This window comes from Neophocaena asiaeorientalis, unplaced genomic scaffold, assembly GCF_003031525.2.
Source record: "Neophocaena asiaeorientalis asiaeorientalis breed wild unplaced genomic scaffold, Neophocaena_asiaeorientalis_V1.1 scaffold84, whole genome shotgun sequence".
Taxonomy (NCBI): domain Eukaryota; kingdom Metazoa; phylum Chordata; class Mammalia; order Artiodactyla; family Phocoenidae; genus Neophocaena; species Neophocaena asiaeorientalis.
The window spans coordinates 292514-306883 of record NW_020173656.1 but is presented as its reverse complement, the minus strand read 5'-3'; the positions used below and the strand labels follow the sequence as shown (position 1 = coordinate 306883).

Sequence of the window (14370 nt, the reverse complement as noted above, 5' to 3'; positions counted from 1 at the left end):
TCCCAAGTTCATACAACCAGTGTATGGTAGAGCCAGGTACACATCCAGCCTTCTGATTAAACCACATCACATTTAAGTGTATTCTGGCAAAACACTAATAGCAGTGTGGGCTCTGGGGAATGAAGAAGGGCTCTACCTAGAGAGGAGGTGAGAAAAGCTTACAGAATTGTGGTACAAAACTATAATGTCCTTGTTAACAGAGGTGAGGGGGAGTGGGGAACCAAAGTCTTAGGAACTCAGAGGAGAAAGAGATTCTTCTGGCTTTGAGAGTCAGAAGATCAAAGAAGGCTCTTCCAGGGAGAACCTTTTGAGCTGGTCCTAGAAGGATGGCTGAAATGGAGCAACAAGAGAGCTTTTGATGCATCTGCTTCACAGCAAAGTAGATCAGAGAAGCTCCCAGATGCCTGTTCCTGCATGTGACCCAGAGGCCACAGAGAGCACAGCAGGAGGGAAGAATGCTGCTCGCAAGGTGGGCCAGGTGTTCAACTGCTGGCCCCTCTGCAGCCCTGGTCAAGTCTGCCGACTTCCCAACCCATACAGCTTGGAGTAAGGAAATGCTACCTCCAAAGTCTGGTTCCTTGGCCATGGTGAGAATCAAGTGAGCTGTCAGATTAAAGCACTTTCAGAATGATCACAAAGGAAGGGACGAAAGGGAGGGAGAGAGAAGAGAAGGAGAAATGAGACAGGAGACCTGTGGCAGGAGCCCTGGGGGTATGAGCTTTATCTTCAACAGGTGGTTTTCCAGATTATCTCAGCAGGTCTGCCAAGAGGTTTTGGTTGGTTTGTTTGTTTGTTTTGTTTTGTTTCATTGTACTTTTGTTTCAACCTAATATGCTCAATCTGGTGGGCCTCCAGCCAACACTATGCATAGAAGCTCTCAAACACAATAGCTGGGGCTTAAAAAAAAAAAAAACAAAAAAAAACACATTAGCTGTTTTTTGTGATTCTGGTCAGTGAGATTTTTGAGCTTCCAGACAGACAGCTCATGTCCAAATCACCCTTCCTTTGAGAGTCAGTGTCAATGTCACCTTCCCCACCAGCCCTCCCTGGGCCTCCATGTCCTTCCCTGTCTTTCATGGTTCTGATCACAATAGTCCCTGTATTATAGATGTGTGTGTGTGTGTGTGTGTGTGTGTGTGTGTGTGTGTGTGTGTGTGTGTGTGTATGGTATATACCATGCACTTGACCTATAGACTTCTTGCTGGCACCAGACCATAGCCACCTGAGGGCAGGGATCTGTGATGGGGTCACAGGGGTCTTCACAGCATCTGGCACGTAGGTGCTTAGGAGAATGAATGGCAAGCAGGGGTGCATTTCATCCCCTTGGGGCCTTCCCATTTGCATTTTCACGGGGCTCTGGACAAAATACAGCTTAATTAATGGGCCTTGAATGAATCAGGAAAACATCCCACAACAAACTGAAAACAAATTTCACAAAGTGCAGTCCAGAAACTTTTGATCTTTTTTTGCCTGTAACGTTTCTTTGAGAGTCTGGTTTAGAAGGGAAATTTTCTCCATTTGTCTTACTGTCAGTTGAGACCCAATAACTCTATGGTCACAGAAATTAGAATGTCAGGCCTGCCAATGATTACAAGTATCTTTAGTGATTCTTAACATTTTGGGAGCTTGCAAAGAGCCATTTATATACCTGAGGAAAGTTATCCCAAGAGAGTGTAGATACAAAATTATACATATAATTTCAGTGTGTACAGAACTCCGGAAGCCTAGCCCAGGATACCCCCAGGTTAAGCTCTAGGTCAGTGTTTCTCAAAATGTCACTCATGGATCTTCCCCATTAGAACTATCTTTGAGGTCTTATTAAGAATCCAGGGCTTCCCTGGGGGCGCAGCAGTTGAGAGTCCATCTGCCGATGCAGGGGACACGGGTTCGTGCCCTGGTCCGGGAAGATCCCACATGCCGCGGAGCGGCTGGGCCCGTGAGCCATGGCCGCTGAGCCTGCGCTTCTGGCGCCTGTGCTCCGCAACGGGAGAGGCTGCAACAGTGAGAGGCCTGCATACCACAAAATAAATAAATAAATAAAAAGAATCCAGACATTGGGGCTCTGTCCTAGGCCTAGTAGAACAGCAACCCTGAGGAAGGGGCCCAGCAACCTGCTGACTGAGTAGTCTGCCCAAGTGATTTTGATACCCACTCAAGTTTGAGAGCCATCGATAGAGACTGATTTTTTTTCATTTGCACAGATGAATCTAAGAATCAGAGAGAAAAAGTCCCTTGTCTGAGTTACGCAGTAAACAGGGCAAAACTAGACGCACATATTTTATTTCATAATTCTACAAAACAAAGATTACATGCCTAAAAGTCTACATTTATTATGTGTTTTCATATAACTTTCAGGAAGTATGCCTTTTCTTCCTAATAGTAGGTTTTTAAACATAAGAATACAATTTGAGAGTAAAATTATAAAGCCATATAGAGAATTAGGTAATAATACTTTTATTAACGAGAAAATCTTTCTTGTTCTATTAAAATGTCTTTAATCATCAAATGTTTAGGCACTCCTGATTCTATGATATAATTTATTTTTATTTTGTTTTAATCCACGTCTCTGGGTAGTTGTATCAATAGAATTTTGGTGACTAGATTTATATTTCCTATGTTTTAGGCCTAGAAAATTTCTCATTGAATGGAATTGCAATTACATTTTGTTGTAAAAATAAATATGGTTTTGTGAAGTGAAAAGCATTATACAAAAAAATGAGATGATATTCCAGCTCTATCAGGCTCTGAGCTTACCGAGAGCAAAACTTGAGACAGCGTCTGTCTTACAGAAAGCACAAAGGAAATGGGTCTTGAATGACTAAATGAATGAATGAACCCAGTCTTCGAAGGATAAGCTGCAAGGCCATTTTCTAATAACCAAATTACAGAAGCTCTCCAGGAAACGACCACTTGGATGGACACACGAATGACTCCGCAGGAACTCTTTTGTTATATGCAAATAAGTTTTACTAAAATTCAAACTGTTGGATCAGGGATGATCAAATGGCACTCGAGGGCCCTCCCACCTGCCTCAGTTACCCACCCAATGATCCTGATGAAAACAATCCCGAAAGTCGAACTCCAAACAAATATCAAAATGCATTTAGTGCTTTGCAGGACTCTGCCCGGTTTGTTACTTGGTTTCTTTGGCTTTGATGTCACAGAGACTAAACGAAGCAGGAATGGTATCAGCCTTCCAAGGAAGAGGACCTGGGATAGGGACACCTCCTCCCTCGTGCAGCTGCTCGCTCTTCTGCAGGGCTGGTTTTCTTTTAAGATTAAATTTAAAAATTCTCTGAAAATACAGTTCAAATTGCAAACTCTCAATCTTAATTTGTGATCTCAACTTGGCAATCCTTATAACTATTGGAAACAGGAAGTTCTCATGGGGGAAAAAATCAGGTACTTGGTTCTTGGTGACAAAATGCAAAATCTCTCTCCCCAACCTCTCAGCAGCGGTACTGTGGTTGGGATGATGAAACAACTGCAGTAACGTGGACATCTCTGTGCGTGCCAGGAGCGTTAGAACATTCCTGACAGAAGGCGTGCTTATACCAGATACAGAGGGCTCTGGGCTTGCCCATGAGAAGTTTGTAACAGAGAAGGAACGAGTACTGTTTTTAGTTTGTCAAGGCTGCCATAACGAAGTACCACAGACTGTGTGGTTTAAACAATAAAAGGTCTGAAGGGTAGAAGTCCAAGATCAAGGTGCTGGTAAGATTGGTTTCTTCCGAGGCTTCTCTTTGATTTGTAGCGACCATCATTTCCCTGTGTCTTCACATGGCCTTTCTTCTGTACATATCTGTGTCCAAATTGCCTCTTCTTATAGGACACCTGTCATACCGAATTGGGGCCCACACTAATGACCTCATTTTAACTTAATTACCTCTTTAAAGGCCCTCTCTCCAAATACAGTCAGATTCTGACATACTGGAGATGAAAATTTCAACACATGAATTTAGGGGTGGGTGGGCACCTTTCACAGGTACCAAGTTTGTCAAAGGTAAAAGCTATCTACTCAGAGACGTTTTATCTTCTAAAAGGCCAGGAGAAAAGTCTTCCTTTCATCACTGCATTAATTGACTTCTTACTTTAATATCCCATTTTGAAATAACCTCTATTTTCCGCTCTTGCCCCACCAACAAGCATTTATATCATTCTGCCTTGTGTTGTGGTTAACTGTGTCTCTCCAATTAGACTGTGAGATACTGGAGAGCAGGCAGGACTGTCCTTTAGTCACTTCTATATGCCTCCACCACAGGGCTTCCTGAGAAGGATACACACAGCCAGCATTCAATACAATTCACTCACCAACACTGATGCTTGCTCTGTGGCAGGCCCTGTCTTAGCCACTGGGTCGTATGTTGATTTAAGTGAGGTGACTATTCTCTACGTGACTAAAGAATGAAACCTGTGAAACCGTGCCCCATAGGGTTAACAGAAATCCTTGACGTATGGAACAGCAGATAAGGGAACAGCTTGTTAAAAACCCCTCTGCCTATAACCTGCCTTTACTGATTAAGCTTGCTTATTTCTTTTTCCTTCTTTAATTGCATACCCTCCAAGCTTCACGTAGCTAGGTAATATATCACAAGACTTCTTAACCACCCTTATAGATAATGCCTCTGACGTATGGGTCACTAGAGTAACAGGCACTTAAGCTGTTTTCCAGAAACCTGGAGTCAACTCCTGCCTAGTCAAGCTGACAAAAGCTGGATGGGACCACTGAGCCTAAAAGTGGGCCTGCACAGTTGTCTGATGAATGACCTTTTGATGTCAGATGGCCAAAAACTCTACCTTCAGACCATGCTAAGAGCCTCCATTCCTGAACACGCATCCCACGAAGAAGCATGTAACCCAATATTCCAGCTCAGAACGCCGATTACCTCACACTTTCCCCACGCCTAAGACCACCCTGCTTCTTTATCGCATAAATATCTCAAGCCTTTTGCCTTCAGGGAGGTGGATCGGAGACTTCTCCTGTCTCCTCGCTTGGCTGCCTTGTGAATAAACTCTGCTACAAACCGCAGCATCTCAGCGTACGGCTTGCTGCGTGTTGGGCAAAGGAGCCTGGAACAAACTAGGAAGGTCCATGCCCAGACCTGTGTTTTTCAAATCCCACTCCAGCAGCTGTATGGTGGAGGGGCTTGGAGGCAGGTTGGTGAGGGGCTGCCAGGGGAATCCAGTGGAGAGGCAGGGCCGTGTGCTGCAGTGCATGTCAGCATACCCACCTTTAATGTCTGTCCTGAACTTCACACATTTTGCGGCACTGAGCAAATTACCTCATTTTTCTGAACCTTAGTTTTAGACAGTTTCACATGTAGACTTAATGGAATTCCTTTATATTTTGGATACAAAGGCTTCTGAAGTTGAGGGTTTGTGGCCCCTGGCCTTGCAGGGGGGGCCTCTCCCGTTATCCTGTCGCCCCATACCCTCATCAGAACCGACTCCACGCAGTGAGGTGACTCTCCCAGAGCCTAAAATGGATCAGGTCAGTGACAGTAAATGTGTCAGGCTGACCACACAGGTGGGAGGGCAGAGGCCACCGGTGGCTTTGCTCACTCAGCTGGATTCCAGGATGTCTCAATGTCCACACTGGGATAGAAGGAACTACTGAAAAGTGCCTATTCACCAAGACAAAGACTGTGTCTTGCTGAACATTTGTACTTTTAAGCTGCATTAAAGGAGGATTTTTCTTCTCAGCCCTTCTCCTGGGCCTTATTACATAATACACATCTTTCTCTGTTATTCTCCCTTCTAACCTAACAGACCTTTCTTTCTTTTTTTTTTTTTTTTTCCTGTGGATGTGGCATATTTCCTCTGCGATTCTCTTTTGTATTTTGCCCTTGGACAACTCTGGAAGGAGAGGAGGACTTTGCCTACTTTCTAACTATTTGATACAAGAGCACAGGCTGAGTTTAAATATGGCTGTTAAGAGGCTGCCAAGAATCTAAACTTCATCCACAAAGTTATATATCCCCTTCCTGGAAAAAAAAATTCCACTCTGGGGGGAGGGAGGAGTAGGGGTTGATATTGGTACATATATCTCAGTTGTACCATAAAACACTGGGGGATGTTTGATGTTTACACACACCCCTCCCTTAGCTTGAGGTGGATTTTATTTTCAGTGCTGAGTACTTCCAGCATGTAAATAAAATACTTCCTTTCCTGCATTTGAACTATTTCTTCAAAGGCAAAACCACTCTCACTTTGAACAAACAGTGAGAAACATGGCACATAGAGCTCTCTTAAACACAGAGTGACAGCTTGCATGTCTTTTACTGATATGAACGTGGCTTTGACAAATCTCATTTGTCTGTACTTCCCTTCGGGCTGAGGGAAGACAGTTCTGAGGCAGAGGCTAACTTCTGGGTGATAAAATGGTAGAAGATGTGACTTTGAAAACTGGTGAGTTGTATAAAAATCTAGGAAAATGCATACCATCCCACTTCTCAGCAAAAGCAATTTATGTCAATTGAATGGTAAAAGCGTTTCTCAGTGCTTCCATGTAAAAGATCTCTACACGAAAATCTAATTACTCAGATATTCTTAGAAGTGTCACAGTAATCTTATAACACGCACACATACCACGTTTTGTGTACGTTTCTACACACATTTAAAAAGATAGTTATAGATACCTTGAGCCCTCAGGTGGTCAGCACTAGATTAATGACAATCACGGATTCTTGACATTCATTAGTGGTTCATGCAGGATTAGCAAGCTTTTATTAATGCGATAACCACCTGCAAACCGAGCACCCAAAGCCACAGCTAAGACTTTGACACAATCCGTCCATCTATCTAACCATGTGGCTAAACTTCCATCTCATCCCTTGCCTCTTATGCACTGGATGTAACCATCGTAACTGCAGGGTGGGTGATGCAGTTTGAATCCTGTGTTCATCACTCTCTTGCTTTCTTTTTCATGTGATGTTGTTATTGCTTTTATTTGTAGTTCTATAAAACATATTTTTATCTTATCTGTGTTTAATTTAAAGTATTTTGAGACTGACTTTTTGCACTTCATGTTTCAGTGTTAACTGCAGTTCAACTGTTTTGACTGCCGTGTGAGTATACCACAGTTTATTCTCCACTCTCCCTTTGATGGGCGTTTGGGTTTTTTCCCAGTTTTGGTATTGTGAGCAGTGCAGCTATGAGCATTCTTATACATGTTCCTTCTTGTACATATGCAAGGATGGAATTGCTGGAGCAAAGGCTGTATGAGATGTTCAACTTCAAGAGAGAATGACACTGTTTAATATTTTATGTAATCATCCCATGCACCTGGTATGCATGTGGGTGGTTCATATTGCTCAAATGGATACTTGCTGCACTTGAATGATGAGCACTATTATCTATTTGGAATTTTAGTCAGAAAAAGTTAAAAGAGAAACAATTACAAACAGAGTAATGAAAAGAGAAACACCTTTCCCACAAGCCTCACATTATCGAAGTATAAACAAAATGGAATGTCTTAGATCACGCCAAATCTAGAACAACTACAAATGATAAACTCAGACAAACCGAAGCAATACCACTGCAGTACAAATCATACCTTACACGGAACAGTTTTATCTAATGTCCAGGGGAACGTTAACTTCTAAACAGTACAAAATCCTGGGGAAAGTCCATATTTTAGACCTTGATAGAATGATAGAAGACCATCCTGGTTGACCTTGATGTATACCAGAACTCCCTACTTCCTTCTAAATGCAAAGCTGTGGAGATCTGTATATTTTTCTTACCTGCAAATAAGGGGACTTTCTGGGTGCAAAAGCCCTCCCACATACTTTGCTAACTGAGAGAGGTACAGATACCTTTAACAAGCCAAACAATGGTGCAATTAGCCGCCTGTCAATAACCATCAGAAAATGCTATTATCTGAGAGTTGTACTGTGCTTTACCAGATGCTATCATCCTCTGAACTGTCTGGTGTTTTGATTGAACAATTACTCTTCTTGTTCAGAAATTGCTTGACTTATGTCTGGAACAAAACACATCCCTTTGCATTTTTAAAAATGACCATTTTTCTTTTTGGGTGGAAAACCACCAGAGCTGAAACAAATTGGCTACTTCGAGTTATAATTCCATGTGAAGCTACATGCGATGAAGACAATGTTCTCTGGCCTGAAGATTAAAAAAACATTGAAAAACAACTTACCTTCACGTAGAGCTGCTGAAATTCCTCGAGATTCAGCCTCCCGCTTGGACAGTCCTTGAGAAATCCTTTGTACCACTGCTTGAGTTCATGCTCATTAAACTCTGTGCTCTTCACCAGGTCCTCCATCACTTCGGGGGCCAGTTTGCTATTCTGTTTCCCCATTCTGCCTGATGAAAAGCAAATTAATGCAATTAGCGCTGTGGCTGTGATCATTTCAAGCTTGATTAAGAGCCAAGCTAGAGTTCTGAGCAGTCCCTTGTGGTTAGAAGTCCCTCCAGTGTGTCTGATCAAAGTCTCCCCAAGTCTGTTTCCTTCTATTTGATATTCTAGAAAAGAGGTGACCAGAAAAGACTTCTCAAAAGGCTGTAGAGTTCATCCTCCTCCATCACGTGTCATCTTTTACACAGCACTGACTCCCACATGGAAAGCCAACATCCCTTTTTATGCTATTCATGTTAAGTACATGGAAAATGTTTGTATTCTCATTTTACAAATTATGATTCATTAGCACTTACTGCACAGGTGCCTAATTCTACATGTAGTTTGCAGGGATATTAAGTGGGATTATTGACAAGAACGGTAAGAAGGACTTATAGCCAAATGATCGAAAAGTGGCTTTGGAAATCTGATCAGCAATGGTAGGGAATGCGTTGTTCTAGTTCCAAAGTTTCTGCTGTTTTTTTCTTTTTCAAATGCCAACAGATCATTTTTACTAGTCTCATTAATTCTCTATCTCTCTTCTCATCTTCAGAAACTTCCTACAACATTGCCTTCAGTGTTGACAACTTCTGGATGGCTTTTTTTAAAAGATTGGTTAGTGAATTTCAGTTGACATAATTCCATTCTATTCTTATTACTGCCAGTAAGTCAAAATAATAGTGCATAAAATAAAATATAAAATACATTGATTATATGCCAGGTTGTGTGGCCAACATCACAGTCCCACAGAAGGTGGACAGAGCATAGGTTTAGAGTTATCCCTGATTTGGCCATTGACCTTATGTGTTGCTTACGGCAACATTAATTAACTGCTTTAGCGTCAATTTCTTTCTCGATAAAGCACACATAAAAAAAAAAACTCTTTCAGATTTACTGTGATGGCTAATTAAGAAATACGTAGGTAAACAAAGACCAAAAAAAGTCCAAAATTAAAAGTTTTATTACTGCAGGAAAATTAAAGATGATTTTTTAAAATTTCCCTTTAATGTTGTTGTTTTGTGACAAAAAAGAATTAAAACAAATTAACCACAGAGTAATTAAAAAAGTCAAGTTGGTGATTTTACTAACAGAACAAGGAAAGTAACGCAAGATCTGTAAAGTCCTGTTAGAGGAGACAGAGTTAGGTTTCGGAGAATTTATCCAAGTGGACCTAGTCCTTCAGTGTGCTTGAGACAAATTCTCTACTAGGCTCTCAGCAGGTCTATACTTGCAATAGCCCAGAAGGGGTAATCTAACCACATAGCCTGTTGTTATTATGTTTTTACCTTCTTCTAAAACAGATTCCACACCCATTGTCAGTAGCCTGCCCTAACACTGAACAATTCTTTCAAAATAATGAAACCAAATCACTCTTGCTGCTTTCAGGGGGAGCTGCTTCTTCGGAAGCACACAGCATGGTGAAAAGATGCTGTTTAGGTGGCCATTTGCTTCCAAACTCTTCTGCTTGATAAGAGGGCCTGAGGATGTGCAACTATGCCCTTTCTCATGGAGTTTCTCTACATATTTTTGCTCTTAATTTCAAGTTTCAAGTCTCTGATTAAAAAAATCTCTTAATTATAAGTTACTGTGGGATTCCACAGCTGGATATGGAAATCAAGTGGGTACTCAGGTGTCAGGTTTAATTAATCTGGGTAAGAAAATGTAATTCATGGTTATCTTGATAATCAAAAGATGTATTACTAACCTTTCAGTACTTCTCTTTGCTCTTTTCAGTGGAGAATTACAAATTTTCATTATTGAACTAGACTCTCACCTAATAATAATAGCTACTGAACCTGAGTGGCTGCGGGGGAGGCACTAGGATGGACACTTCACAACCTTGACCTCTAACCCTGTGACAACTCAGCAAAATAATTAGGGCAGCTCTCTCGTACAAAATCGTACAACTAACGAGTGGCAGAGCTAGAATTTGAACGTGGATCTGCAAGACTCTAGTGCACAGTCACCGACAGACAGGTGGTTGGAAGGCATTGCAGGAGAAGGAACAGGAACCGCGAAAGCAGGAAGGTTTGAGAGGCTGAATCAGCGTTTCCTGGCGCTGCAAGAGGGATGAGAGAGGGATCACTTTGCCAAGCTCCTGTTTGGAAAAGCCTGTTAGATTTACCAAAACCACAAGCTCAGAAGTGAGTCTGTATGAATGATGGGAAAAGGGGTTAAGGGTTATTAAAAACCACCTCCCCCAAGGGCCTTTAGAAGGTCAACGTGTCAGCTTCTCTCTTAAGCAAGGGAGCTTGGATTCTCTACACATCATTGCGATGCCTTAAACTGTTCAGTTGACCCGGGAGAGGATGGTCTCTTACACAACATTGTCAGCCCCATGAATCACAGTTTTGGGGACTCAAATGCAGAACTTCATGCATCTTGGTTACAGGTCATGGTCAGCACCATCACTCAGGTGTGCCTGGAAATGAATCATGTACAAAATCAAGTTCTGACCTGGCTCAGAGCGGCACTGCCGCCGCCCTCATCAGGTTTTGCCTGGATTAATAATCCTCCCTGGGCTCTCTACTCCAACCTGCCTCCTGCACGGCTGCTTGAATGAGTTTCTGAAACGCAAACCTCAGCATGTGATCTTCTCCCAAAAACGCTCAACAGCTCACCGTTGTCTACAGGACGTAGCCCCAGCTTGCTAGCATGGCACAGTCTTGCCGACTCATAGCCTCATTTTCTGCCAATCTGTCTTTTCACTTCATATGCTAGTAATAATCAACTGTTACAGGTCCCGGGGCTTGCATGCTTCCACACAGTCATGCTTTGCGTGTGCTGTTTCTTTTCCCGGAATGTCAACCCCCTTTATCTGTTCAGCACACTTCTTCTCCTTCTTTCAGTAGTCTCAGCGCACGTGCCAGCTCCTCTGTGAAATCTCTGCAGACTTTCCAAGGCTGACTTAGGCATCCTTTGTCCTCGGCCTCTCCCTTCCCTTATAAAAGCTTCCATGATCTTTACTGATTTCTCTACTGGATTGTTAGTTGCTTGAGAGGACTGCTTTTATTTATCTTTGTACCCTGGTACCTCATACTAGATGCTCAACAAGTATTTTTTGAGGAAATGAATGAATGGGACGTGAGCCACTGTGAAGGACCTTGTCACTGGTCTTCATTAGTCCCATTATGGGATTTGGTATGTTTCTTTCTGGGAAAATCAGCCTCATAATAATCTATACATGAGGAGAGTCAATGCAATCTTAAGTATAAAGTGCAGACGGCAGATGGGAGGAATGTTTCATTTAACTGTATAGAAAATAGCCTGACCTTCTAGAGATTGTTTCCTGGTCTGTCTTCATCATTAAATTCTAAATAGCTTGAAGTCAGGGCCTGTGCCTTTGTTTCAGTACCCTCAGTACTTGACATAAAGGTGATTCTTAGTTATGTCTGATAAATGAATTGATGTGCTCCCCGTACTGGGGCTGCAGTGACATGGGCCAAGTAGTTTCCTTCATTATGAGACTGGGATGAAAGAAAGGGTAAAATGACAGTAAAGCTTAACATGTTCCCCAAAAGAGTCCATGACATAATGGGGAGGATTTATGCCCACTCTATTTCTAGTTAAATCTGTGATCTTGGGCAAGATCCTTTCCTTTCCTGTTGCTCAGTTTCCCCAACTGAAAAATGAGTTGGACAGGATGATCTTTAAGGTCCTCGTGCCCCCACCACTCATTGATTGGCAGCATAAGTTTTCTAAGTATGAAAACATGAGTCACAGACTTCAACCTGGCTTGTCTCAAAAGAGTCGGTGCATGCTGGCTCTGCATTCTTTACCTGAAAACCGGTGGTACTTGAGCATTTGTTACCTAAGGGAGGGGAAAGATAGCAGAGTGTATTATTTTTATGCTAGGGTTCCAGGCTGTGAGATAAAAGCCAGCCCAGCCCCAAATCAAATAATTCCTCATGCTTTGAGTTGTCATAGAGACTCAGTGCTAGGCACAGAATGGGACTGGTAGAAGGGTTCTGATGGGCAAGAGAAGACCACGTTTTTATACACTGCAGTTCACAGAAGGCTTCTGTGTAACAATATTTACCCGTATAACAATGCTGTAAGAAAGAGATCATTATCATCTCTTTTATTGACGAGGAGTTTGAAGCTCAGAAAGAATACATAATTTACCCTAGCTCAGCTAGCTAGTAAAAAGCTTAGTACAGAGAGAACAAGATGTCTCAAACCTCGTTGGTTTCCTGATAAAGGCTCTTATCTCTTGCCTGGATTCTTCAACCACCTCTTAACTGGTCTTCCTGCCTTGGGTTTGGCCACTTCTCATTCATTTCCTACCCTGTCTTGATAACAGGATTCTAGAGCAGAAGAGGCAAAACATGTAAGAATGCTCTGAGAACTGGGAAGCTTCCTGGAAGGGAGAAAAGACCCACCCGAAGGTCCGAGAAGCTCCCATGAGCATCCTTCCTCCACAGACCCTTTTGGCCTTAAAGAAGATTCAAATAAAATATATATGTGGTGTGTGTGTGTGTGTGTGTGTGTGTGTGTGTGTGTGTGAGTTGCCCTGAGCCTGTCCTTTGCCTACTCTGCTACCTAAGCCCAGCTTCTCAGGACACACCAAGGCTTGCTGCATGCGATGAGGCACACAGAACAGCACGCCTGGCTTCTCCTAGGTAATTGGACCATCAGTCTGGCTGAATCTTGGTGAGATTCATGCAAAGACTTGGGGGCTGAGTTGGGGTGGCACCACCACACATGCAGACACACAGCAAGATGAACACAGTGATGGGGAAACAGTCCCGGAAATAGGGCTCAGAGCAGAGGTTGAAAGAGCTTTAGGGGCTCAGGTGGGAGGCCTATGGAACACACAACAGTGCCAGGTATGGAAGGAGTCTTGAATGGAGTTGATCCGGTTCTAGTGTCGAGTTACCTGGGCCAGCCTTGAAAATATCAGGTCTTCTCTCTGGGCTCTGGGATTCTCACCTGAACATGAGAATAACTGGAAGAGCCTGGCGTTGCTTGTGCTTACACTTCTGCCTGGATCCCCCTTTCTTTTCCTTAACACTGGCCCAAATCTTACTCCCTCTGCAAGGCTCAGTTCCAATGCTGTCTTCTCTGTGACACGTTTCTACAAATTCTCACTAATCTCCTCTCCTCCTGTCCTTAAAGGCATGGATTTGTACCAATGATGGTTGATGGTCTGGTTAACTGAGGCAGATAGAAACTCTCTGGGCAACTCAGTTCAGTGGACATTTATAGACATCGTCTATGAGAAAGGCCCTGTACTGGGCACACTGGGGTGTAAAGAGAAGACATGGTTCCAGCCTTGAAGGCTCAGAACTGGATGCAGGAGACATTCACCTCTTGGAATATGGGGCCTGGAGAGATGAATGTTCACAGCCAAGAGCTGGGGAGCAGAAGGGACAGAGAGACAAATTCCCACCCATATCAGGCAACTTCAACTGTGGCTGGTCCCCAGGTGAAAACCCTTAAGCAGTTGTGTCCCAAACTTGCCTAAGTGCAAGAATCATCCTTGGTTATTTTGTTAAAAATACAGCTTCATTGGGGCTTCCCTGGTGGCGCAGTGGTTGAGAGTCCGCCTGCCGATGCAGGGGACACAGATTCCCGCCCCGGTCCGGGAAGATCCCACGTGCCGCGGAGCGGCTGGGCCTGTGAGCCATGGCTGCTAAGCCTGCGTGTCCGGAGCCTGTGCTCCACAACGGGAGAGGTCACAACAGTGAGAGGCTCACGTACCGCAAAAAAAAAATCAAGGTAGATGGTCTAACGAGAAAACACCCAAAGCAGCACAAACATAACCCAAGTTGTCTCCAATTCCTCACTCCTTCCATCTGGCATCCTCGACATGGTTTCAAGATCCTGTACTGGGGTCTAGCGTTAAGATTTTAAAAATCACACAACTAGGGAAGACGAAAGCTTGTAAAGATCTGACTCTGGGTTCTTCTGTTTTTAAGCCCCTTGGTTTCAGTTGGAGAGTTTGAGGTCTTCCAATATGACACAGGCAACTGATGGCACAGCCAGGATGAGAACCCCAGTCTCCTGAC

The 14370-nt window shown here is 43.2% G+C and overlaps 1 protein-coding gene across 2 annotated transcripts in view; it reads right to left on the bottom strand.

The window, feature by feature from the left end:
* VSNL1 (visinin like 1) overlaps positions 1–14370 on the bottom strand; it is a 101601-nt gene that overhangs the window by 54991 nt on the left and 32240 nt on the right. Inside the window, exon 2 of one of the 2 annotated variants that reach the window (XM_024747809.1) lies at positions 8162–8328. In XM_024747809.1, coding sequence (XP_024603577.1) covers positions 8162–8323 — 162 coding nt within the window. In that variant the 5' untranslated portion in view covers positions 8324–8328. Of the gene's footprint in view, positions 1–8161; positions 8329–14370 lie in introns of those variants that run through there. The other variant, XM_024747810.1, reaches the window with a different exon arrangement.